Raw genomic sequence first — 26,437 nt, 5'->3', positions numbered from 1 at the left:
CATGCACTTCAAATAGATTTGATTGGCTGTCAATGGTTTATCGTTCATCATGTGGGAAAAAATTCCTCAGAAAGTGATCCCAACGTCACGATATTGTATCTTCTCGTTATAGTTGTGGCGTGAACTCCGCTATTATATTTAATATAAAAAAATTCAAAACTATATTTTTATAGTTATCGTTAAAATGTGAACGGCCCTTACAGGCACTGTCATAATATTTTCGTCTTCATCACGGCACCGGATGTATAACAACGTGTTTGTCAAGTAAATTAAAACAGTGGGAAGTATAGTTCACCATGGGCTATGTGCGAATAATACGAAAATAAAAACTGCATGTAAACAGGAGTGAAGGTTCCAGTCATGTAAACGTCTTACTGCGACTTTATTATTGGAAAAATCGCATTTTGGTGTACATATAAACGTACCAATGAAATGAAACACTTGTGTTTTACTACCAAAATATGTCAAATCCATTTACAATTAAAAGTTTCCACGACATCTTGCGAGGTTTGGGCAAAATTCGGATACGGCCTTGAACTCTACTCCAAAGTATTTGAGATAATGTTGTTTATGCCAGTGGTTTTCAAACTGGGGGCCTTATGGCATTTTATGAAATACATTAATCTATCATGAATTCTGTGTAATTAAACCTAAAAAAATAAGGCTACTAACCAAAAGCACTACTTTCTTGTATAATTTCATGGTTTTTTTTATTAAAATCTTGAGTTTTAGAACAGTTTTTTTGTCACAAATTTTCTTTGGGGGGCCGCGAAGGAATGTACCGTACACAAGGGGGGCCGCACGCTGAAAAATTTTGGGAACCACTGGTTTATGCACTTTGCCAGTTGTAAAGAAAAACACCACTGTTTTTCAATATTTTACTAAGTTCTTCCCTCTTACCGTGGGTTCACACCAGCTGCGCTTGAGGCGTCAAAATCGCATATACGGTGTCTAGTTAGCCGCTTAAACATTTGAGTTTACTCGCTGCATTCGCGCGTGAAATTCTAGTCATCAAGACATTCACACGGAAATCCGCGTCATTGGAGGGGCTTCTGCGACTCCGCTTGCTTTCTGTAATCAATTCACTACTAGAGCAAGCTCCTGATTGGTTAACGCGGCGCGTTTTTCTGCCAAAGTTCACATTTTTTTACTAGATGCGCAAATGAGGTGGAATCGTGTCTACCGCTCTGCACGAAGCGCCTCTTTCGTGCCGCGAGACCTCCAGATGTACGTCAACGTTTTTTTACATTGACTTAACATTGAAATCACTTGCGCTTGATGCCTCTACCGCGGCCGGTCTGAACGCAACATTAGAAGAATTAATACATACCTCTCTTTTCTCAATGTGTGCACTTAATTGCTGTATAGCGCGTCATAAATGTGTTAGCATTTAGCCTAGCACCATTCATTCATTAGGATCCAAACAGGGATGAATTTAGAAGCCACCAAACACTTCCATGTTTTTCCTTTTTAAAGACTGTTACATGAGTACAAGTAAGTATGGTGGCAGAAAATAAACGTCGCGATTTTCTAAGCGGATAAAAAATGAGAACACTATTGTATGGCGGAAGAGCACTTAGTTTGCAGCACTTCCACCTCGGGCGCAGTAACATCATCACTCCTGACAACTCTCATCCTCAATCAAACTTTAAAAAAAGTAATGCTCACCCTTAAAATGTATTCTATAAAGAACATCCTTTACAAAATGTCCACCAAAACATGGTTGACACATTTTTACAATTTTATAAAACCATGTTATTTCCTAGGTTATGCCATTTCTCACAGCAGTCAAGTGTCAATTCACAAAGGACACGCGATACAAAAATTGCCAAGATTGATGTGCCCATTGTACTTACACATTGCTGTAATTGATCTAACATAAAATATATTACTGTACTGTATTGTATGTATGTATGTAGTTATGAAGAAAACATCATGAACATAGAACTGTGAATGCCCCTAATTAAAATCCCCCCTTCAGGGCTTGACCCCTAATAACTTAACAACTCATTGCCTGACAACAATTAATTTTCCTGCAAATACATGAGGTCAGATAATGTGGTTTGGTGAAAAAGATGTGGTACATATTTACATAAGTCTGCAACATACATCTCAATTCTCAAACAGAGATGTTTATCTTAAGTTAATGTTCTCTTCAGCATTACTGAGATGTACTGGGTTCAGACTCCAATTCATCCACTAGATGAGGTTCCCTCTCTTTCAGCAGTCTCCAGAATTCTGCTTTTACAGCTGAACCTCCTGACTCAAGAACATCAAAAACAATCCTCATCTTCTCCTGTCGTGGTTCTGCACTATGTACTTTCTTGTACATTTCACCTGTTATCATGTATTTGCTCATGAGACAGTCAGCTATCTCCATCACTGATGTGACTCTTTGAATCAGTTGATCTCTGTGTTTGTCCAAAAATTCAGATTCTGATTGAAGAAAACGCCGATTCAGATGTTGATATGTGTGATATAAGCACAATAATTAACATCTCATTGAAGTTTTAAGCATAGAAGTCATACTATACCTGTAAACCTTCTGCCAACTGGAGGTTCCACACCTTGAGCTGGTGCTTTAAATAAAAAAAGACATGATCAAAAAAGAAATATCCATCATAATATTTATAGCTTAGATTAGAAATTTGTCAATGAAAATAAATTACTTTTTGCAGCTCTGTTGCTGCAGATCACTGAATGTTTAAATGGCATTTAATAAATGATCCCTCACAATGCCTCTTCATATCGACAAACAACTGATCTCTAATTCTCACTTCATAAACTGATTTACTTCAAACAACTGAATTTCATCAAGTACCTGAGAGAAGAACTCGTCGTTGCTTCCACACTTCTTTCCCTTTATTATCTGAATCCAGAAGACCAAGCCTGACCTCCTCAATGCTGACATTCAGAAACACTTCAAATGTAGTGTGAAAGTTTGGGCCAAAATTACAAACAAACACCTCATCCTGAAAAATTATCATCATAGAATAAAAATACTCAAATGTAAAACTATCAACAAAGCAAAAATATTGTGCTTTATATTTCACAAAAAAAACAGTCTGAAAAAAACTATTAATCACAACTGAAGGTTGTGTTATATAATAATTAGCATCTAAAGATGTTGCACAATATATTTTTTTGCTTAAATCTATTAAAATATATCAAACTACCGATGGCTGCACTTCACATTCTTCTGGATGACAGCACAGTTTGTATTCTTTCCCTGGAATCAGATGACAAATTGAACTTGTTTCAATGTATGTTTTCTCCTGATGTTGACTCTGAACCTTGAAGTAAGATAAAAGAAATTTTTTGTTAGGGGATGAAATGTTAAGCATCGAGTTATATCATGTGTATATTGAAAAAGTCTCTCTTTGAATATGAAGACAGGCTTAGAAGCTCATTTTAAGTACAGTAATTTGATTCCTCTATACACTAGGGATGTGCATTTATGTCATTTTTTCATTTCGATTAATCCATAGGTCTGAAGAACGAGTACTCGATTAACTGGGCGCGGGGCAATCATTTTCACCACGTCATGGTGAAAATGAAAATAATTAGATAAAAACACTCAAATAAAACTTAATTTTGAAGAAACTATGACAGAACAATGAACACATACGAGATTCCTAATTAATCAAATGTTTTTAACAGAAACCTCTAACAGGAAAAGCTGTGTGATGAAGTGAAACTAAAGGGTTAATAAACACAAACCGCAGCGCTTTCTATTTGACGCACTCTGCATAATATTAAGCCTTTATACAACATAAATGTACAACTATCTGCATAAAATGCAAGACTTCAACTAAGGTTTCAACTAAGTTATCTAAAAAAAAAGAAAGTTTAATTCCCTTTGTGGATGTGCATCAAAAACAGCGCACTTTTAAAAACGTCCAGTCAAAGTTCAAGCTTCATAACATTAAGCAGCTTTAAGTGTTTTGCTATCATTTTAGCGTTTAGCTGTGTCGTGTCGTCCTCTTACCTCAGTCAAGATGTAATGGTAATGCTCGTATGGCTCTCTGTATCTCTTGACATTTGATGTTTAAATATGAGATGATAACCAATTGAACTTTTGACGGCGCTGTACATTTTGCACCTGACTGACTGTATTTCCGAAAATCACGACATCCTTTTAAACCTTGATGTGAGTTGTGGCTGGCTTCACGGGATCGGCGGGCTGGCGGGCTGCCGCGCATTGCGCTGATCGGCGCGTTTCTGCGGTGCGGTCGCGCGGAATTATCTGTTTGTTTTTGAATCACGCATGGTAATGTTACTGATGTCATACGTCGGTCTGCGTAGCTTGACACGACGTCAAACACCCATCTCCAGACATAGTCTTTACTACCACATGCGCTTGTAATGCTAACCAGACATCCAAATGGCGCCATATCCACAATAAATAAATAAATAAACCCACATGATCATCGTTTTCGTGATCGATCATCGATGCCACGTTCGAGTACTCGAGCAATCGAGTACTCCCCAGATAGCAAAAAATAGCAATGAGTCGGCGGACCACCGGCGGTGCTCTGGCGGCAGTAAGCGTCATAAGGGCGTAATCGCAAACAGGTCTGACGGCGGACCGCCGTGGCAGCCGCTTTTGCATAAATTAAGCAGTCGGTCCGCCGGCTGCATGCTGGCGGCATCTCACAACAAATGAGAGTGACGTATTCGGCGGCAAAAGTTTCATCCCCGCCAGCGGGACGCACCTATAGCCGACAGCTTGGGGCTGGCGGCATATAGAAGCCATGCGGATATTTTTTGCTATCTGGGTCGTGCCCATCCCTACTATACACCGAATCAGAATTTTCAGATTTAAACTAAGCAGTGCTAGTGTGATATTTAACAAATAATTGTATAATTTCGAAGTACACTGATCATTTAAAATAAAGATGTTGTACTGTATAATAGTGGCATTTTGGAATAGGAGCTTCAAAACATTAGGGTTGGTTTTCCGGACGGCGCTAAAGCCTTGTCCCAGACTAAAATGTACACCATTGCCAAAAGTTTTGGGACACCTGCCTTTATATGCATGTGAACCTAAATTACCCCATTCTTAATCCATAGGGTTTAATCCAAAGTTGGACCACCCTTTGCAGCTATAACAGCTTCAACTCTTCTTGGAAGAAATAAATAATGCTTTAAGGTTTACCTCTGATAAGGGCACATTCCCTGGAAGCAAGTGAACATTCAGTATTTTCTGCTTTTGTGCAAAAGATTTTGGTCGAAGGAAAAGCAGAACTTGTGCACAGACAGGATACACAGGGAATATGATATCTTTTATGAGTCCAAACAGGGAAAACTCTGTGATATTTATAATCAAGTGAGTACTGCTCACTTTGATCGACTGCAACATTTCTACATTACCATCAGAGAAATGTGCTACAGCCAAACTGACTTCATTTTTCTCTGTAAAAGACATTTACAATTTGGTAAAACTTTATTTTAAAATATACATTTTATATTATTAAATAATATACTTTATAATATTTTATAACAGTGACTAAAATGTTGTTGACAGTGTATAATAATGTTTATTTTGAACTGACAAGTAAATTATTCATCACTTTTCATTGCTTCAGTTACATTAGTTAAAAATATTAATATTATTTTGAGAATGAACAAATAAACATACCAGAGAAAACTTCACAGTGTGGAAGGTGCAGTTGTGAGATTGAACCTTTAAAACAGTCGATGTTGTACAAGGGACCTGCAGGCTGCATCTGACCCAAACCATCTAAGAGCCGTGGATCCCAGGACACTATTTTATACAACACCTCTCCTTTACCCTCCATCACAAACACAAGGTTTGTCAAACTGCACTGAAACTGACCAGCATGTGGAGAAACAAACCTAGAGAAGAGATGAATCAACTATACTGAAACCACCCTGAAAAAAACAAATCCAGTCTACAAAGGAGATCGGAGTCACATTGATGAGTGATCTCTTATAAATCAGTTTTTCTCGATTGCTAAAACACTATAACCAGACTTCTGAACTAAAACTTCAAAACCATAACGCCATTCTTTAAGAAGCACAATCATTTTGCTGAACTATAAACACTACTCCCCTGCTTTAACACATCAGTCAGATTTGGTGAACTGTTACTTCAAAACTCTACACACAATTCCCTACATTTCTCAGTGCTTACACCATCTGATCATATGGAAAGCATTAGCATTCAAAACTCTTCACTCAAGTCAGCACAGCTTAGGCTCAATTAGCAAACAATTAGCAAGGTGGAAACACTAAGGGCCCTATCTTGCACCCAGCGCAATTGACTTTGTCAGTGACGCATGTATCATTCGTATTTTGCACTGGCGCACACCAGGGTTTTCCCTCTGCAGACGCACGTCGGCAAACTAGGGAAGGAACTTGCGTTCCCTGGGCGGTTCAGCGCAAAAAAGGAGGTGTGTTCCGACGCAAATCATCCCTGATGCTATTTTGCAGTTTTAAAAAACAATTGCGCCACTGACCAGAAAAAAATAGTCTAAAGTCAGTGGCGCGTTGCGCGTGGTTCATTATGCTATTTTAAGGGCACATGCTTGACCATAATGTATAGCGTGCACAATGCGCACACACTTTGCTTATCTAATCTACACAGATGCAACAGTTATTTTTGCAAATCATAAATTGTTACAATAAAAAATATTAACACATGAGATAAGGGAAATCATTGTGGTGAGCATTGTGGTGATAGTTTTTATTTATTGTGTGGCTGCGTTAAAAAATTCTCATGCAAATAACGATTAAAACATTTTCATAAGTTTGTTGTGTGGCTGTATTACGTTTATTTTATGTAAATAATAATTAAAATGTTTTCATAAGAAACCTTAATGTATATGAACTTGATTTGTAAGTGTACTTTGGGGTTGGACTGCTTGCGTTTGGCTTTAAGCGGTGAAGGTGGACGTAGCGATGTCCTCTGCTGGCGTCAGGACTTGTATAGAGGCAGATCCACCTCCCGTTACACAGCGTGCCTGATTTATGCTGGCAAGCTTGGGATTCCCCTGTCTCCTGACATCATTATAGCGCCAGCGGCGCAACGTCCTGGGGATGCCAGCTGATGAGAAAATTGTGGCTATTTCCTCCCACGCCTGTTTAACCGACGCTGATTTGGGCGGGTTTCTCTTATCCCCATACAAAACAACTTCTCTGTCTTTGACTGCTCTTACAAGAACGTCGGTCTCCTCGGCTGTGAACCGCTCCTGGCGTGCGCCTGGTAAATCCATCATAATAATAGCAACCCGCCATTGAACTTGCGCACTTGCGTTTAAAGGGAATGTTGGATGAAGTTCTGATTGGTTTAACCTCTTGAAAAGCACCCCCATTCTGGCCCGAAACCATGAAAATACCTACATTCACTAAAAGGGCTGTTTTTACTAAACCATTTATAGTATAAGCATAACTGTTGTATCATTAGATAGAAGACACTTTGAGCTTCGTTTTCAAAATTATTTTAAGATTAAAAAAAAAAGTTAGAGAGGCTGAAGTACATTGTAATAAAAAATTTTTTGCATAACATCTTTTTTAACACTAAAAATCTTAATGATAAATATATGTGTGAAACCTATAAATGCAATGAGGCCAAAGCCACAAGTCTAAAGAAGTTATATTTCACGTTTGAAGTCAATAGACCCAAAAATGAGGTTCTTGCAAGAGTTTTTGTAAGACTAGTGCATTTTCTAAGTGCCAGTCAGCCACAAAATAAAAGTCTTTTGTTTACATACACGTTCATTCTTTTTATTGTTTATCCTTATATAAGCGTATAAAATGCCGTATCCACACCAGGAAATAAAGCTTCACACAAAGATCGTTGAATTCGTGTTCTAATTGGCTACACGTTCTGTCTATCAATATTTTCCATGAAGTCATTGGAGGAACGCGCAAGTCAGATGACGTCACGATATTTGACAGCGCTGTTTGGATATTATGTATTATACTCCCGCCTACTTGTACAATCAAGTTTTGAACGCGAGTGTGCTCTCATATACAAGTGTTACGATGTAAATAGTCCTCAGATTGTATATTATAATCTATTACAAGACGTGCATCTGAAATCTGATGTAAACAATGGAAAATATATCCATATTTCACGGATTATACGCATTTGTGGACAAAACTGGTCATTGGATGTACTTTGTTGGAGAGTTTTTATGGGTTATTCACACATCTGAAACAGACTGGATTCGATTCGCGTTCCTTATACCAGCACAAAGGTAAGGAGTCAGTTTATATTATGCATGTTGTTATCTGGACTTCTGTAATAAAATACTATATTTATGATACTAGAGCAATTTAATCTCAAAACGGACACCATACACTGACGCTAAACCCTTAGACCTTTTAAACGATGTATAGTAGTGTTATTATTATTGTTGTTTGTACACAGTAGGCTATATATATATTGTTAGCAGCATTAAAAAAAACTGACGTCCTTCCGTCCGCGAGCTAGTGCGCGTCGAGAGGTTAATTGACGTTACGCCCAAACCACACCTATGAATAATGAACCTACTTCAGACCAACCCCTTATTGATTTGCGCCTGGCGCAAGAGTTATTTCTCCCGACGGGAAACTAGCAACAGCACCCAAGATCCGCCCACAAAGTCACTTGCGCTTTGCGCTTCGCACTTGTGTTTCAGATCGTTAAAATAGGGCCCTAAGAGTCAAAATTGAACACATCAATCAGATCCTTCAATAGATAAATAAAAGGGCCCGAATCAGTTCACTGAGCTTTGGAACAACGGATCCACAGAGAAATGAAGGCATAAGTCGAGGAGAAGGAGGAGGAGGGAGAGGAGGAGGGAAATAAGGAGGATGTGGTGAAGGAGGAGGAAGAGGAGGAAGACATCATGAAGAGGAGGAAGAGGAAGAGGGAGAGAAGGAGGCAGAAGATGAAAGAAGATGGAGGATATGGTGAAATAGGAGGACACGGTGAAGGAGGAGGGAGAGGACTTGGTGAAGGAGTAGGAAGAGGAGGAAGATATGGTGAAAGAGGAGAGAGACGAAGGGCAAGGTGACAAGTAGTCTCGGATGAAATTTGAGCCACTCTAGCTGACCATGTCCTTGTCCATGGTATGACTATGAGGGAGGCTAAGCAACGAGTAAAGCCTAATTTGCCTCCATCTTAAGAGCCTTCAGGGAGGAAAACAGATAGATGTACTCAGAGTAAGACTGCTCTGTACTTTAGTGTGCATACACTGTTGGACTATGCTACTGGAATAAAATAATGCATCAAATTGTTTTCCATACAGATCGACATATCAGTAGATGAATGCCAGGGGTGGATCATGCAAGAGGATTTTACCCCTGCTGTTTGACTAGGGCCAATATAGCCTGTGATGTAAATGAGATTCTCTGACCTGACCCAGAACAAAGACACGATGTTGAGGAGGAATAATTTAAAAAAATGTTTTACAGTTGTGCTGTGTAGCAAATTAATGAATAAAAATGTGCTAATCTTTTTTTTTGGTCATGTGAAAAGGTTTTGAGGGGGAGAACCACAAGCAACTTATCAGTTTTTGGATATATTGTTTTGAATTTACAGTTTTTCTGAATTGCTAAAACACTAAACCCCAATCTCTGAACCAAATTCATAGAGGCCTAAACACATCTGTCAAATCATGCACTCTTTTTGCAAAATTCTAAACACAAACTTCTCACTAAAACACACATTTCACACGGCAATGCACTTGTTTTATAAATGCTAAACACAGGCAGGCAAAAGTTAAACACAACTACAACGCCGTTATCATCGAGTAAACACAACAACTCAAAATTCTACACACTTTTATCTCATGGTATTTTTACCAATTGTGTGGATTGGAAACAGTCTGAGAGGCAGATGAAGAGTATGAGGAAGAAAAGGACACCAGAGATGATGCAATTGGCAAAATTTGCAGTTGGATTGCTGACTTTTTACAAAATACAAGTGCTGCTTACAGTAATATTGAAAACTTACTATTACTTGCAGTACTTACAGTAAAGTATTCACTATATTTACATGCAAATACTGTAAATTGTGATTACAGTAATAGAGAATTTTAATAGTATTTGTTAAGTGTGTTGTTATTTACAATAAACATGTATTTTTCTGTAAGCAGATCTCCTGGATGTTGTGTTTTCCATTTTTAAGATAGTGTCTAATGGATGCTTGTAGTGTTTTATATTATAGACTTATGTGTGTATGATTTGAAAGCTTAGTTTGATTTTGAGTACAAGTGAAATGGTTTTGAAGGAATTGTTTGATTTTGCCAGAAGAGTCAGGGGTTCTGTGAATTTTGTTTAAAATTGGGATTTGTGTTTAAGGTTTTGAGAAAATGAGTGATGGTTTCAAAAAATGTGTTTTAGCAATTCAGAAAAACTGTATTGGACCAGTGTGTAATACTATGTTGTAGTGTGTGTGTTTTTGAAAGCTTGTGTGTGATGTTTGAGGAAAAAGTGAATGCTTTTAAGTGTAGAGCTTCATTTTGAAATTTGGAAAGTTGTGTGAGATGTTATGGAATTGTGTTTACTGTTTTGAGAATATGAGGCATAGTTGTGTTTAAGCAACCGAGAAAAACTGTAAGCCAGGACTAGGCCTTAGTTTAATTAGGAAATATAACTAGTTTTAACAAGCATTCCTTACCAAAAACATAACCTGTGTGCATTTTGAGGCAAAACAATTAGTCTAGGACTAGTCTAATCCCTGTCCAGGAAACCGCCCAATAAAGTTTAAAATGTGAGGGACTTACTGACGCCAAAAAAAAAAATTTTCATTGTTTAATTTCCTGGCTTACAAACCCTTCACATTCAAAAGTGTAAACTAAATGTACCATTAACAGAGATTTATGAGACCACCCAGAAAACTTCAATGAATACAGAACCATGACTTTGGTTTGTTTACCTGTATACGTTTGTTCCTTTGCTCTCGTCGTCTCTGTCAATATATTCAGGTGTGAAGACTTCTGCATCTTTTAAACCCTGAAATACATGCAGTGATAAAGAAAATTATTAATTTGCAATTAAAAACTACTGCTGTTCATAATTCTGAATATGCTTTATATATTAATCGTTGATGGGAGGTTTCCCAAACAGGGCTTATCCTAGTCCAGACTAAAGTGCATGTTTGAGCTGCCTTAATTTAAAAACACCTTATACTGATATCTTAACATATATCCGTGCCATTGTTTTGTCTCAAGATGTACACCACTGTTTTTTTGTAAGGTTTGTTTATAGAAACGTCTAACGGATTAATCTGGGAAACCGCCCCTAAACTTCTTTTTATTGTAATGGAAGTTTTTTATTTTAATGTAATGGAAACCAGAGCTACTGGGATGTAAATGTATATGGTTACTTGTGCTGTTTTATAGCCATGCAATGTCGTGCCAGAGTATTTATCACTGTAACTTGTAGAATGTGTTATAGTCTTAAATTATTAGTTTAATTATTCAAACTATTTTAATCTTTAAGCTTTAACCTTATAGAATAAATAAACATGAAAACAATTAAGCTCTTGTTGATTCATTCAGGAATGTAATTGAAGACAAAGTTCTCACTGATTAGCCTAAGATGATTCAGCTCATACTCTATTGATTGAGTTGTTTGTGATGGTAAGGCAATGAGCAATTTGAAAAGCTCGGAGGCTTACCCATACCTTGTAAATAATAAGTGTAAATAAGAACGTTCCCTGAAAGTTCCCAACGTTCCCAAAAACGTTCTGCCAACATAAAAAGTGTCGGGTTTCTTGATGTTCTAAGGCTTCAGTCACACCAAAAGCGCTTTAAACGCTTGCAAACGCAAGGCGCGACGCACTGCCTTTTTTAAAAAAAGAGCAGTGCGACGCGGCTTTTCATATTGCTAAGCAACCACCGAGTCAGCTGTCTTGTCAATCAAATATTGAAGCGTGAGCGCTCTTTTGCTGTTAACTGTCATATCAGCAGAAACTTTAAAAAAAGGACGCTTGCTCTGACCTTGTTTGAGGGTGAGAGGTGCACAAACACACAGGAGAGAGTGAGCGAGTAGTGTCCGGTTCTTCAAAGCAACTGTAAACTTCCCTCACCACAACGTAAGGCCCGCCTCTCCCCTCATTCGATTGGACAATGGAAAGACACGAATGACGTCGGGCGCTTCTCCGCTCTCAGCGCTCCTTCAAAAACGCGTGCGCGGCAGGCGGCAAAAAAACGCAAGGCGCTTGGCGCGCATAAACAGCGCGCAAACGCGCCCTGCCCATAGAATATCATTCAAAAAAGGCGCCTGCAACTGCCATAAACGCTATTGGTGTGACTGGTCCCTAAGAATGTTTCTGGGTTGTCTGAACATTAGAGGAATGTTACATTTTACAATTTTCAAACATTATGACAGTGTCATGTTTTAATGTTCACACAATGTAAAAAAACAACTGTTTTTTAATATTGACTTGTTAGCTTGTTATGTAAATGATAAAGAAACATTGCATTTTATTATTTTAAAACTGTTAAAATTATTTCTAAATATTGCTGTAGAAAACACAATTCACTTATTAGATGTTGATGATTTGTTTCATTTAAAGTCACCATGATGGTGATCATTTGTTTAAGTTGAACTCTTGACCCTTGATAAAAATTAACAGCTGTATATTTGTGAGACACAAACATCAAGAATCAGATAATGAACCTCAACCATGGTGACAAATAAAATTATAAAAAGTTGTATGCTGGGAGTTTTTTATTTAATTGTCACCATGGTTGAGATTCATACTCTGGTTCCTTATGTTTCTACGTCCCAAATATACAGCGATTTATTTTTGCTTAAGGTTTCTAAGAATTCTTAATGACAAATTGTTGTGAGAATGCTGGATCTCATATACATTATTGACAGAAAAGAAACTTGATGAGTTGATAATCTTTACTATTATGTACCAACCACTACAGAATTGCACTATTAACTTTACATAACTATAACAAATGTGCTTTATACACACTAAGAAAAAGCCAAGGGTCAAGAGTCCAACTAAAACAAACACTGATTACCATCATGGTGACTTTAATATGAAACAAATCATCAACATCTAAATCTAATAAGCAAATTGTGTTTTCTACAGCAATATTTTTACTGAATATTCACAAATAATGTTGTTTTTAACAGTTTTAAAAGAATAAAATGCAATGTTTCTTTATCATTTACATAACAAGCAAACAAGTCAATATAATAAACAGTTGTTGTTTTTTTAAACATTTTGTGAAGATTAAAACATGACATTGTCATAACGTTTGAAAATGGTAGAATGCAACATTCCTCTAACGTTCAGACAACCCAGAAACGTCAAGAAAACTGGACACTTTTTTTATGTTGGCAAGCGTGTTTGGGAACGTTGGGAACTTTCAAGGAACATTCTTAGAACTTTTTTCTGTAAGATGGGATGCAGCTGTCCAAGGTGGAAAGTTCTGCCATTGTCTTTCCTCATCCAGTTGCACTGATTTCAAGTCGGTGTGCTGTGACACGTTTTTTAGTCGATAATTTAATGTGAAACCACTTTTTTAATTTCTGGAAGTGTTCCTCATTTTTGCTCTCTTTGCCATTATTGCAGTGCGGGAATATGCACTGCACAACCGCATGACTTATAAAGGGAGATGTTGTCACCATATATGGTTCATTGGAGGCGGTTCGGAATGCAAATGACCATGAAGCTGCATGAGCATGGTGCTTAAGAACATGTGGGATTTATCAACAAGGATTACTTATGTGCATAAGAAACATGTGCACACGTTTGATAAATACAGATTTTTTGGACTTACGCACATACTAAATTTCATTCGTAGAACATAATGTAGAACATTATGTTGATAAATGAGGCCCCTGGACACCACTGGAAGTTCAGCCTTATTGTTATTGCATCAGAATGAACAGCTGGAGTCATAGATCAAACACCAGTACTAAACATTACGTCCAAACAAACTCTTATCACCTTTCCTGCTTATGTCCACTTACACTCTCACTACACAACACCTGAGGATAATCCTCAAATCCGTCTGGATGATCAGGATACGGCTGGACTGTGTCAGTGTGAGTAATCATTCTGTTCCCCTCAAATAGGCTGAGATAATTTTTCACTGCGTTAAGATCTGGAGTGATCTGATGATAATCTATGGAGACAAAGAATATAATCTGTAAATCAGGGAATCTGAATTTCAATAATTGTGTTCCTGTGTAGATCAGTTGTAGAGCATTGCGTTTGCGGCGCAAAACCAAGTGTGCCGCACAAGCCCTGAAAAGTGAAGCCAAAACGTCTCGATCGCCCCCCAGTGACCGGTCCCAGTATAGGTCATAAAGCCCGCCTCCCCATGTTATTCAATGGGACTTAAGACCAACTAAAAAAATTAATTACACTTTAATTATTTTTTTTCCGAAGCTGGTTTCTGTCATTTACTGTAGTTTTTATCACACTGATGTAAATTCAAATGTTTGTTTTTAAAATAGGTTTGTGTTTAGTTAGTTATTTAATAATATAAAAACGGTGGTGTCACGTCATGATTGACAGCTGTGATATTGTGTGATATGCGCATTCTACGAGAGGGAGGGCGGGGTTTTGAATTCGCGCCTTCCCTTCCTGCTCACTACTGCGCATGACTGGTCCCGAAATCGCTATTGCGCAGACTCAAGACCCAAGATGTCAGCGCCATATTGGGCAACTGGCGGCTTCACTTTTCACCAATGGAAGAGAGCGAACAGGCGTCGTCCATCTTTTTTACAGTCTATGGTTTGAACCCAGGGAACACACATACTGTTAAAACCAATACTGTAGGCCTATACCTTGTAATGCACTATAAGTCGCTTTGGATAAAAGCGTCTCCAAATATATAAATATAATAATTAAATTATAGTGACATGTCACACGAGGCATTAACATTCATCCCAAAGTTACAGAAATATGGATTTAGGTCAATATCACCCAGCTCTAGTATATAACATACATATAGAATATACTTATGGCAATATTGCAAATGTCATTGATTTCATAGAAAAAGATTTTGCAAGGAACCAAAACTTTACTGATGTTAAAGCGGAACTCCATCCTAAAACAACATTATGCTCCAACACGATATTTCATCAAATATATGTAGTTGATTGTGCTGCCATCAATGGCCGTAGCCATGGTTTGAAAACTACCGAGGTCCAGGGTGGGGTGTTAAGAGTTAACAAATGCTATCCCAGGAGAAAAAAGTGCACTTAAATAAAATACACTTTTTAAGTACACTTAGTAAATGTACTATTTTCGTGCACTCATTTTATGGCTTATATATCACATTTGTTTATGGTACTTCTTAAAATTAAGTTAAAGTGTTATTTTGAGACATCATTTATTAAAAATCTAGTTGGTACTGGTATTCTTACTTTTTCAGGTAAACTGAATACTGCTCAAGTAGAACTTTACTTTTAATAAGTATATTTGTAGCATAACTTTACATAACTTACAAATCTACTTGCTAGTATTTAAGTGGTTTAAGTACATTGAGGCATACTTTATTTTACCTGGGATCTAATATATTCTGTCTTAACCTTTTTTACACTTTGGGTACACACTCTGTATTGGGGGATGGACTGGGACTGCTGGATTATTTATTACTTTTTCATGCAACAATGTTTATTTTTGTAATCATTTTAATAAGCAATATTATATAACAAAAACGTTACAAGATTTTAAACAAGAACTTGTTTAGTGCTCTTATTGTTTTCAGCACGACATTGTTAAAGGTTAACTTTTAAATTAAATGAAATAACAGAATTCTTAAAGCTTATGTTTTGTTGAGATTAGCTTTACCATTTTACGCTACGTGTTTTAACATATTTGGCATATTTTATTTAAACCCAATTCTTCTATCTTTGTACCAAAGAGTTATTTTCTGTTTTTCGATAGTGTTGTTGATACTGTTGATACTCTTTACAGACACAATTATGATCATTACTGCTTTAATCTTACCAAATGTAGTATCAGCAATAACGTGCTAGCGCTGAATGATGCGTCTTATTTGATAACTTTCAGTTTCCATGTTGCCAGATATTAGTACGAAAAGCAAGCAAAAATAATTGGCCTTAAAAAACAAAGGTCGTCCAAACCTTGTATTTCAGAAATAAATCAGAGAAATCTCTAATTCTAACTTACACCTAACAATCACTTTATAGATAATGTCAAAGTGTCACATTAATTGCTAAAACACTACGTCTAAAGAGAATTTTTAACAATGGGATCTGGCAACTCTGCAAATTCTGTACCCACGCCGTCGCAGCTTAAGCCAATCTTTGTCATTTTACACTAAACTATACAGCAAACCGTCCAAACTTAATTATATATGCGGATTCGTTTTGAAAAACTAATTAGTCATTCAGAGAACTTCAAATTTTATTTTTAATATTGAAAAATTACCGAGGTCCAGACCTCTGTGACCTCATAGCTGGCTACGGCCATGCTGCCATCAAACTCCATATAAAAAATTAAAGAAGAAAAACTGCCTTCACTCCCAGCAAGATTACCTCACATAAGAAACTCTGAAATGGCTCTGGCTGCAGTGAGAGGTGAAGTGAAAAAAGTGCAGGCAAGCCGGACGCTTCATGAATCTCGTTGTGTTGTGGATTGCAAATGTCAGCAATGGAAGAGATCGCTTTCGCGTATTTTATCGCGGACTTAATAGATGAAACTGAAATACTAATGAATGCATTTACATATAGATGTTTATAAGGGGAATCAATGAAGGTGAACTGTTCATTATTAAACGCTATTTAGTAAATGTTCTGGGTAGGGTTGCACCAGTCGTTCGTAAGTTCTTACTTAAACTGGGACGTAAAGTCCAAACTAGAGGCTTAGTAACTACTAGCTAGTTTATAACTAACTCTACTTAAATCGGTTGCACCATTTGTTCTTAAGGCAGAACGTAGCTAGTAGGTCGTAAGGTCTCCGTAAAGTAATGCGTTGTCGCATAGAATGACGTCTATTTTTCTTAACCCAATCACAAGCCTTATAATGGGTAAACAGGAAATAGTCTGAACAGAACGTAATTTCAAACTCATTCTTGTCTCGCCTAAACTGAAAGTTAAAAAAGACGTTAAAGCAAACGTTATCAAACTCAAAACATTACACTTTTAATTGAAAATCTCTATCCCACAAATGGAGGAGAAAATAAATAGGAAGACATTTTAAATCTCATTTTAATTGATGGATACACAGAAAATTAAACAGTTCTTGAAAACTCGTTGACGAACTCGCGTCTCTTCATAATTTATACGAGCTCATGGATGTAATATAATCTGGCTGACATCTTATTCCAATCATTATTCATGGACAGAGGCTTCCGTAAATATTTAGTTACAACGTATTGTAAAGTTTAATGGTGCAACGCAAAAACATTTAGTAGTGCGTAAATTGTAACTTAGTGCTCATTTACGTCGTAACTAAGCTACATTGTAACTTACGCACAGCGGGTGCAACCGGTCCCTGATGTATAAATCTAAGTCTAGTGGTTATACAAATTAGTTTCTGTTGTGTGAAATATAAACAGCTCACAGTACAAATAATTCAACATCAATACAAAAGTTTAAAGGAATTCATTAAAAGTATAAATGTCATAAGTCAATAATAAGTAAAAAAAATATATAAAAACTACTACAGGAAGTTAAGTTTTTAGAAGAAGTAGTCAGCTGACATCCCTGGACCAATGAGCATTAAAGCGGTGTCGTCAGCAAGTCTTTTCCCATCGTGCTTTTCGTCAGCAGAAAAGGTGAAGAGCAACTGCGCCCGCCAGCAGAACCTGACGAGGCCGTCTCCCATCACAAGAGATTTTTGGCACACCTCAGCATGACATCAGAGCAAGCAGACCGCCCTCGGACACTTTTCTTACCGGCATTTATCTCGCAACGATTACTGGTGATCGATTCTGGGCAGAATTTGCTCATCTCAAACAAGCCTATTGACTCAGTTTCGCACAGTGCATTCTGGTTAATTGAGTCCATCAAAGACTATTACGAAAATTCCGCTTCAACACAATTTCAATCTAATAATCGAAATCGTGCAATTTATTTTTTTCTCATTTAACATGCAAAATATACATAAATTACCCGTGATAACAGGCTAAAATGTCTAGGGTTCAATTCCGCATTCAATTCTGCTTTAATAAAATTGTACAATTGATCATCAGAAAAGAACTTACAGGCTTAGCACAAAGTGCCATAGTTCCCTTTCAGTCGGTCACTACGACGTCACGTCGTGACAGACGAATTGGGAACCACTTTGCGGGGACCTATCTACTTCGAGAAACCTTTAAAACACCAATGAACTTGGCATGCAGATAATTGCATCTGCCGGCGCCGCCCCGCCGCACAGGTATTTAATGAGAGGCAGGTGCAGTTATCAAATCAGCTTTTTAGCTTCGAAAGCTGGCAGACCTACACTGCTCACGAGAAGCTGCTCTTTTTCTTACTAGGAATAGATCTCTGCGTGCTAGTTGGTTGGGCGAAGGCACCACAGCGGGGCACCATCCTTTGATCTACGTGATCTCTTACACACTTTTTAGTTGAGTGTGTGCGTTCTCCTCCCTGTGTGCTTCATCAACTTGCACATCTGAAAGAGTGATTTCCCTAAAAGAGCTGCAGTTGAACCTGCGTCTTTTCAAAGACAGCCGTTCTCTGCTCACGGGCGTTAAGCATCTTTTTAAAGATGTCTTTTCGTCCGTGCTCCACTTCTGGATGTGGCAAATATATGGGTCCTCGTGATGGACACGATCGCTGTCTCTCGTCTCTGGGGGGCGTCTCTCTCTCGGACGTTGATCCGGATCCTCTCCCTTCTTCGGCCACCCGGCACCCACAAAACCACAAAAAGAGCAAATTACTCTTCCTCCTCCAGGTCTTCAGAGGCAGTCGGGTGTGACGGATGGGCTCATAACCCTATGTCCTCCCTCTCCTCTCTCGCCAGCGGATGTGTCGGGCGCACTGGGACGTCTTCATCAGGAGTCTTCCCTGCGCAGCCATCCATCAGCGGAGTCAGGTGAGTGCTCATTTACACAATATACCTGTCAACGCAGCCCAAGAGAGCGCGTCGTCGAACACCGCTGCTCAGGTTGCCGCGGGTACTTCGATTGTGCCGTTAATTCCCCTCGCCCGGTATCTGGAAGCTTGGCAACAACTTCCCAGTCCGTCGCGCTGGCTTTTACGCACGATCCGTCTCGCCTATGTGATACAATTCGCCCGGCGACCTCCCAAATTTACGAGCATTCGTTTCACTACAGTGAAACCCGCCGATGCGCAAGTACTCTGTGCAGAGATTGCCGTCCTGCTGGCGAAGGACGCGATCGAGCCGGTTCCTCCAGCCGAGATGAGGTCAGGGTTTTACAGCCCTTACTTTATCGTACCCAAAAAAGCGGCGGGTTGCGACCGATCCTGGATCTGCACGTTTAGAATCGAGAACTTCACAAAATGCCATTCAAAATGCTGACGCAGAATAGCATATTTCAATGCATTCACCAACAGGATTGGTTTGCAGCCATCGACCTGAAGGACGCGTACTTTCATGTCTCAATACTTCCCCGACACAGGCCGTTTTTCCGCTTTGCGTTCGAGGGACGGGCTTATCAGTACAAAGTCTTACGCTTCCGGCTCTCTCTCTCTCCCAGCGTCTTCACGAAAGTCACGGAGGGGGCTTTAAAACCCCTCAGAGAGAGCGGTGTTCGCATCTTGGCATATCTCGACAATTGGCTCATTATAGCACAGTCGCGTCAAATGCTTTGCACTCACATAGATCGTGTGCTCAAACACCTCGCCCGTTTTGGTCATCAGGTCAATCGAGAAAAGAGCAAACTTACATAGAGGATCTCTTTTCTCGGTATGGAATTGGATTCGATCAATCTCACAGCACGTCTCACGGAGGCGTGCGCTCAGTCGATTCTGGCTTGCTTGAATACATTTACGGGCAAGACTGCGGTCCCTCTGAAACAATTTCAAAAACTTCTGGGGCATATGGCAGCAGCTGCGGCTGTGACACAGCTCGTTTGCTCCATATGAGCCCGCTTCAGCATTGGCTTCACGACTGAGTCCCGAGGAGAGCGTGGCTCACCGGCTTTCAATGTGTTATAATCACACCAAAAAGTCAGGGAGGACGAGGAGAGTATTCTTTTAGTTGCTCCATATTGGGCCACCAGGAGTTGGTTTCCAGAGCTCACCCTCCTCGCGACAGCCCCTCCCTAGCGGATTCCCCTGAGGAGGGACCTTCTGTCTCAAGAAGGGGGCACATTATTGCACCCACGTCCCGATCTGTGGAACCTCCATGTGTGGTCTCTGGACGGGGCGCGGAGGTTCTAGGTGATTTTCCCCAGGCGGTATCTAACACCATCGCTGCAGCGCGAGCACCGCCTACGAGACAGGCATATACGCTGAAATGGAACCTGTTTGTTGAATGGTGTACTTCTCAACGAGAGGACCCCCGGGAATGCTTGATCAGAATTGTGCTTTTATATCTCCAGCACCGCTTGGAGAAGAGGCTGTCACCATCTACTATTAAAGTAGATATCGCGACGATATCCGCATATCATGCACCCATTGATGGTAGATCCGTGGGTCAGCACGATCTGGTCATTAGATTTTTAAGAGGTGCACGAAGGCTGAATCCTTCGCGCCCTCTCTCTACTCCTCCTTGGGACCTGTCCATGGTGCTGAAAGCACTGCAGGACGCCCCTTTCAAGCCTCTGCGGACGGTGAGCATTAAGTTTCTCACTATGAAGATTCCCACTCCTTTCAGAGAACAGGTGGTGAACTTGCAAGCGCTGCCTTCGGAGGAGGCAGACCCAGCCATGGCTTTGTTATGTCCTGTACGTGCATTACGTGTGTATGTGGATCGCACTCAAAGCTTTCGCACCTCAGAACAGCTCTTTGTCTGTTACGGTGGTCAGCAGAAAGGGAAAGCTGTCACTAAGCAGAGGATGTCTCATTGGATTGTAGACACAATCGCCCTAGCTTATTTTGGTTTGAGAGCCCATTCAACCAGAAGGGTGGCTTCATCTTGGGCTTTGGCTCGTGGTTCCTCACTTTCAGATATTTGTAGAGCTGCTGGCTGGGCGACACCTAATACATTCGCTAGATTTTACAGTGTTCGTATTGAGCCGGTATCCTCTCAAGTTCTCTCTTCTGATCAGTGAGAACATCTAGGAACGGCTCCTGTGTCGGCTTGGAGCCTTTCTTTTCGGTGCTGCACAACCGCACCATTATGGAAGGCCGTTTAGGCAAAAACATTACAAAAAACTGTTTTTTGTCTCCTCCAACGCTTGGTGGCCGATGTTGCGGAGCATCGGCTGCCAGCCTCTCACTAGATGTATCCTTAAGAACCTGGGGAGGCTAGCGCCCACATTGCGCCCCCTAGTGGTTCCTTTGTGAGTGTTTCCGTGGAAAGTTCTTGTTTACCACGTTTCCCTTAGTGGAGCCAATTCGTTGGTCACGACGTGACTTCGTCGTGACTGACTGAAAGGGAACGTCTCAGTTGCATATGTAACCCTTGTTCCCTGAAGGAAGACGTCACGTCCCATCGCCACAGTTTGCTGTTCCACTGCTGATATCGGCCGAACCCTTTCCTTCTGTCCAGCTTTCTCAGCAAAAAATAGCTGATAACTGCACCTGCCTCTCATTAAATACCTGTGCGGCGGGGCGGCGCCAGCAGATGCAATTATCTGCATGCCAAGTTCATTGGCTTTTTAAAGGTTTCTCGAAGTAGATAGGTCCCCGCTAATCGGTTCCCAATTCGTCGGTCACAATGTAACGTCTCCGTTCCCTGAGGGTTACATATGTAACCGAGACGTTCTCTTCTGACACGTTACAGCTGTAATACGTAACTTTTTGTTTAAAATTAGGCTAATAATAATTTTAGGATGGAGTAAGACTGTGGGGTTTATTGCACAAATGAACGTAACTGATCACTTCTAATATATTTCAGCATTTATCTAAAAATTGTCTTTTATAGTATTGGTGTATTATTTGCTAATACTCACATTGTAAGAAATGTTCCCTGGTATCCGGTTCAGGGATGGGAATGATGTCAATATACTTTACTATGGACACATAATTGACACATATGGATTCATTGTTATTAGTATGTAAAACTATATGGCAGAAAATAATTAAAAAATTTTACATATTTAACTAATTTATATATTTGGATTTAGCAAATACTGCGTAATGTGTGCCTAATATTTTAGAAATATAGGTGCCTTACCTCTATAAAATAATTTTCCAATCTCTTCTCTGCAGAAATCCTCCACTTTCTCTCTCAGATGAGACACAGATTTTACTACATCATCAAAAGAGATGAGAGAGCTGACAGTGATGCTGAGTGAGTCTGAAGATCCAGGAGGAACAGAGAGAGACTGAAAACTCTACACAAACACAATGACAAACAGCACAACACAAACAATTAAAGCATGTTCTTTACTTCCCAATGATCACTGTTGTGTTTTTCAGATCTCTGTTACCTGGAGGAAATGGATGTGATCATCTGTGTGTGAAAGCTGCTTCAGCTCAGCGTCTCTCCTCCTCAGATCATCAATCTCCTGCTCCAGTCGCTTCAAGAGTCCTTCAGCTCGACTCACTGCAGTCTTTTCCTGATCTCTGATCAGCTGTGTCACCTCAGATCGTCGTCTTTTAATGGATCGGATCAGTAGAGTAAAGATCCTCTCAGTGTCTTCCACTGCTGCCTGTGCAGAGCGCTGTTAGGACACACAGAGAGAGGAGCATTAGAATCAGCAGCATTCACTCAGCTCTTACTGGTACATCACACAGTCTGTTACCCACAGTGAACTTCAGTGAAAGTCATCCAGCACTGAACTCCTCACTGACTGATTGGATGAGAGTCATAACTGAGTCTGAAACAGATCTGAAACAGCAGACAGCAGTTGTTCTTCTGATCAAAACTCACCTTATGAGTCTTCACAGCATCTCTCAGCTCCTGAAGCTTCTTCTGGCTCTCCTGGATTCTCTGCTGGTATTTTCTCTTTGTCTTCTTTAGTTGTTTCTGGTAGATGTGGAAATAATGACAAACAGATAAACTGTACAGTACATGTAGCTATAGTGTAATCAGGGGCGCTGCTAAGGATTTTGGGCCCCATGAAAAGAATCTTGACAGAGCCCCAACACAGCTGAGTCTTTTTTCATATTAATTTACATAAAATCATGCGCTTTGATGGTATTTTGACTACCAATGGGGTGAGAAAATTTTACTTTAATTAAGTGTTTAAGAAAAAAGAAATATTATTTCACAATTTTTTTCTCAACCCATTGGCAGATCATTTTGCTTGTTTTAAGGACAATTTCACTTAAATTGTATATTAATTTGTCTTAAAACTAGACTCATTTACTTAGGTCATTTTGCTCATCAAGAAAAAGAATTTAAGAATATAAAATTAAGAATTTTTAGATATTTCTACTGAAAACAAGACAAAAATACTAAGTAAGAAAGTCATTTTTTGCAGTGTTGAATGTTTAACTAAAACTGTGTATTGTTATTTTTTCCAGCGTTTTCTTGACCTAACATGGGGAGAAAATTGAGTTCCCTTATCATGCACTTTTAACACTAGAACGGCCACCAGCAGTCATTTTAACCGCAACATTTAAACTTGATTTTCAAGAAAGAAAATTCTTTCGCAACGTTTTGCTACGGTTTCCGGGTTGAACGACATGTTTCCTAGAAACGGTGTGTAACGGAATGCAAAAGGTTTTAGATGCGTTTTCTCTTGTTTGGTGGGTGTGTCAGAAATGTCGGCCCAATCAGCGGCAAGACGTATATAAACCATGCGGTACTAAGAGACAGTTCGCTCAATGGGAACAAGTTGGAATGTTGTCTTTCATTCTGGACGGCAAGGTCAGTGACTGTAACATTGAGGGTCTTTTACAGTATTAAACACACATTTATAACGATTTCATCAGGCTTCAGAAACATAAAAAAAACACAAAGAATGGCCTCTCAGCTACCGTAATTGCAACTCTTGCGTCATCACAACAGGGCGTTCAACACATCACCGTTTCTGTTTAATAAACGTTATGCAACGTTTTGTCGAGGCTGAACGCAGCCCAGGATTATACAATTTGGGCGGATGGAACCGTTTTATGATAATTGAGAGGGGGGAAAGGGGCTCACGGACGTTTGTGTTTTCTAAACAAATATTTTTTTTATACCAGGAAACAGCAAATAGAATAATTTAAAGTTAATAATTTTTACTATTAAATATTTTTTAGCACCACAATTTTTGGGGCTTCTCTGGGCCCCCTCTTACTCGTGGGCCCCGAGAATCGTCATTGTTTACCCCCCCTTTACAGCGCCCCTGAGTGTAATCATGAAGAAACATTGTGGTGTATAACTGTTCACATTAAACACCACATGCTTTCAGTCCTTACCTGTTTCAATGTCCTCTCTGCTGCAGCTGATACAGTCTTATGGTTATTGTGTTTATTCACCATACACAAATAACATATACAGAGCTGATCAGTACGACAGTAAATCTCAAGGGCTTTATTATGTTGAGGGCAGATCATTTCCTGTAGTCGTCCAGTGGCATCAGTCATTTTGTGTCTCTTTCCTGAGTGAAGTTCTTCATGTTGTTCAAGATGATTTTGACAGTAAGAGTTCAGACACACCAGACAGGACTTGACAGCTTTGTGTTTTCTCTCAGTACAGACGTCACACTCCACATCTCCAGCTTCAGCATAACAGTGATCAGGACGAGCAGCTTGTAGTTTAGTCTTCTTCAGTTTCTCCACCATTTCAGCCAGCATGGTGTTTTTTCTTAAAACAGGTCTTGTAGTGAAGGTCTGTCTGCACTGAGGGCAGCTGTATCTCATCTGATGATCCAACAAGGCTGCAATACAGCTCATACAGTAACTGTGTCCACAGGGAATGGTCACAGGATCCTTCAGTAGATCCAGACAGATTGAACAGCTGAACTGATCCTGAGAAACACTCGCTTCTGCCATTTTAGAAAAGACATAAAAGCCTGACAGTGATTTAGTTTCAGTTTCCCTGAAGTCCAGAACTTCCTCTTTGTGTTTATGAAACGTGTGCAAAAAGAATTCCCAGTGATACAATAAAGAAGTCCACAAGATGTCACTTTCATGTAGAAACACAGACAGTCTTTATAAAGAAAGTGAACACTGGTTTGCATATTTACATTTTATAATAATGAATTACCCCCAAACAGATTTACAGACAAAGCTTGAGCCTAGCTATTAACATTGGATAAATTTGACACCTTGGGTACAGGGTTAAGCTGTCTCAACTAAAATAATTTGCACTGACAGATAAAAATATGCCAGCGGCATTGATTGTCTCAAGATGCACACTAGTATCGTCCTTCTCTAAGGCATTTTTATAAAATATGCTCAAACATCTTAATTTAACAAAGGCCTAGTCCTGGCTTTAGCTTAGCCATGTCTGTGAAACCAGGCATTAGAGTAATTTGATGTGTTAAAGGAATAGCTTAAATCTGAGGAAACCCTTGAGCCGATAGTGAGAATACTTCTCACTTTTTCAATGCCAAAGTTAAAGGATTTGTTAGGGGCGTTTCTAGGATTTCATTCTTAGGGGGTCTTAGCCTTCAGTGATGATGTGAAGAGAGCATTGTGATGCCTTTTTCGCAAATTGTGAAAATTATGTTTTATTTTTTTTTTATTTTTTTTGCAAACAGACAATTACAATATTTACAGATTAGAAGTGAAATGCAAAATACAAATACATAGATCCACAAAACATACATAACAACCAGTAAGAAATGTAAGTATATGTGTGTGTGTGTGTGTGTGTGTGTGTGTGTGTGTGTGTGTGTGTGTGTGTGTGTGTGTGTGTGTGTGTGTGTGTGTATATAACTGTAAATGTAATTGGATTTAAGAGTGGAAAATTTTGAATAAAGGAGAATAAGTACAACAGACATAATTAGATATAAATAAATCAACAAAATGGATAAGGAGGGTGATAATAGCAATAATAATAATAATAATAGGAAGATTATTAACAATAATAATAATGAAAAATTATATTAATATGAAATGACAGATAGCAATAATAGTAATGATAGACAAATTAACAAAAATACTAACTTCATCCGGACTTAGGGGGAGAGTGAAGGATCAGGAAGAAGATAAAAAATCATGAATTAAATAAGTAAATAAATAAATAAATAATAGCAATATTGATAATGGTAATCTTAATATAATATCAATAATATTAATGATAATAGTAGATGTAATAGGGATGATAAGTAGTAATAATATTAATAATGATAGTATTGACAATGGTATTAATAATGGTATATTAATGATAATATTAATGCAGATATTAATAATAATGTGTTATAAAACTGCCTCTGACCCCCTCATGGCCATGGCGTAGGAAAGACCCCCGCCAATGTCATATTCTAACAAACTGTCTCGGTTAGGTTCCGCGGGTCACAGGGCCCCA

General features: G+C 39.1%; 1 protein-coding gene across 1 annotated transcript; it reads right to left on the bottom strand.

The window, feature by feature from the left end:
• Positions 1 to 388: 388 nt before the first annotated feature.
• On the bottom strand, positions 389 to 24,957 carry LOC135744179 (E3 ubiquitin-protein ligase TRIM47-like). Its single transcript, XM_065262151.2, has 13 exons — positions 24,382 to 24,957; positions 22,907 to 23,002; positions 22,464 to 22,697; positions 22,208 to 22,367; positions 21,984 to 22,043; positions 13,954 to 14,108; positions 10,892 to 10,968; positions 5,642 to 5,859; positions 5,159 to 5,415; positions 3,177 to 3,293; positions 2,822 to 2,972; positions 2,535 to 2,579; positions 389 to 2,436 (listed from the first exon to the last, which is right to left on the bottom strand). The coding sequence occupies exons 1-13, from the start codon at positions 24,955 to 24,957 to the stop codon at positions 2,162 to 2,164; spliced, it is 2,421 nt and encodes an 806-aa protein (XP_065118223.1). The 3' UTR covers positions 389 to 2,161.
• Positions 24,958 to 26,437: the final 1,480 nt, after the last annotated feature.

The sequence above is a fragment of the Paramisgurnus dabryanus genome, chromosome 6 (genome assembly GCF_030506205.2).
Source record: "Paramisgurnus dabryanus chromosome 6, PD_genome_1.1, whole genome shotgun sequence".
NCBI lineage: Eukaryota > Metazoa > Chordata > Actinopteri > Cypriniformes > Cobitidae > Paramisgurnus > Paramisgurnus dabryanus.
Note: the sequence above shows the minus strand (reverse complement) of the source record. Positions and strands in the feature narration are given on the sequence as shown.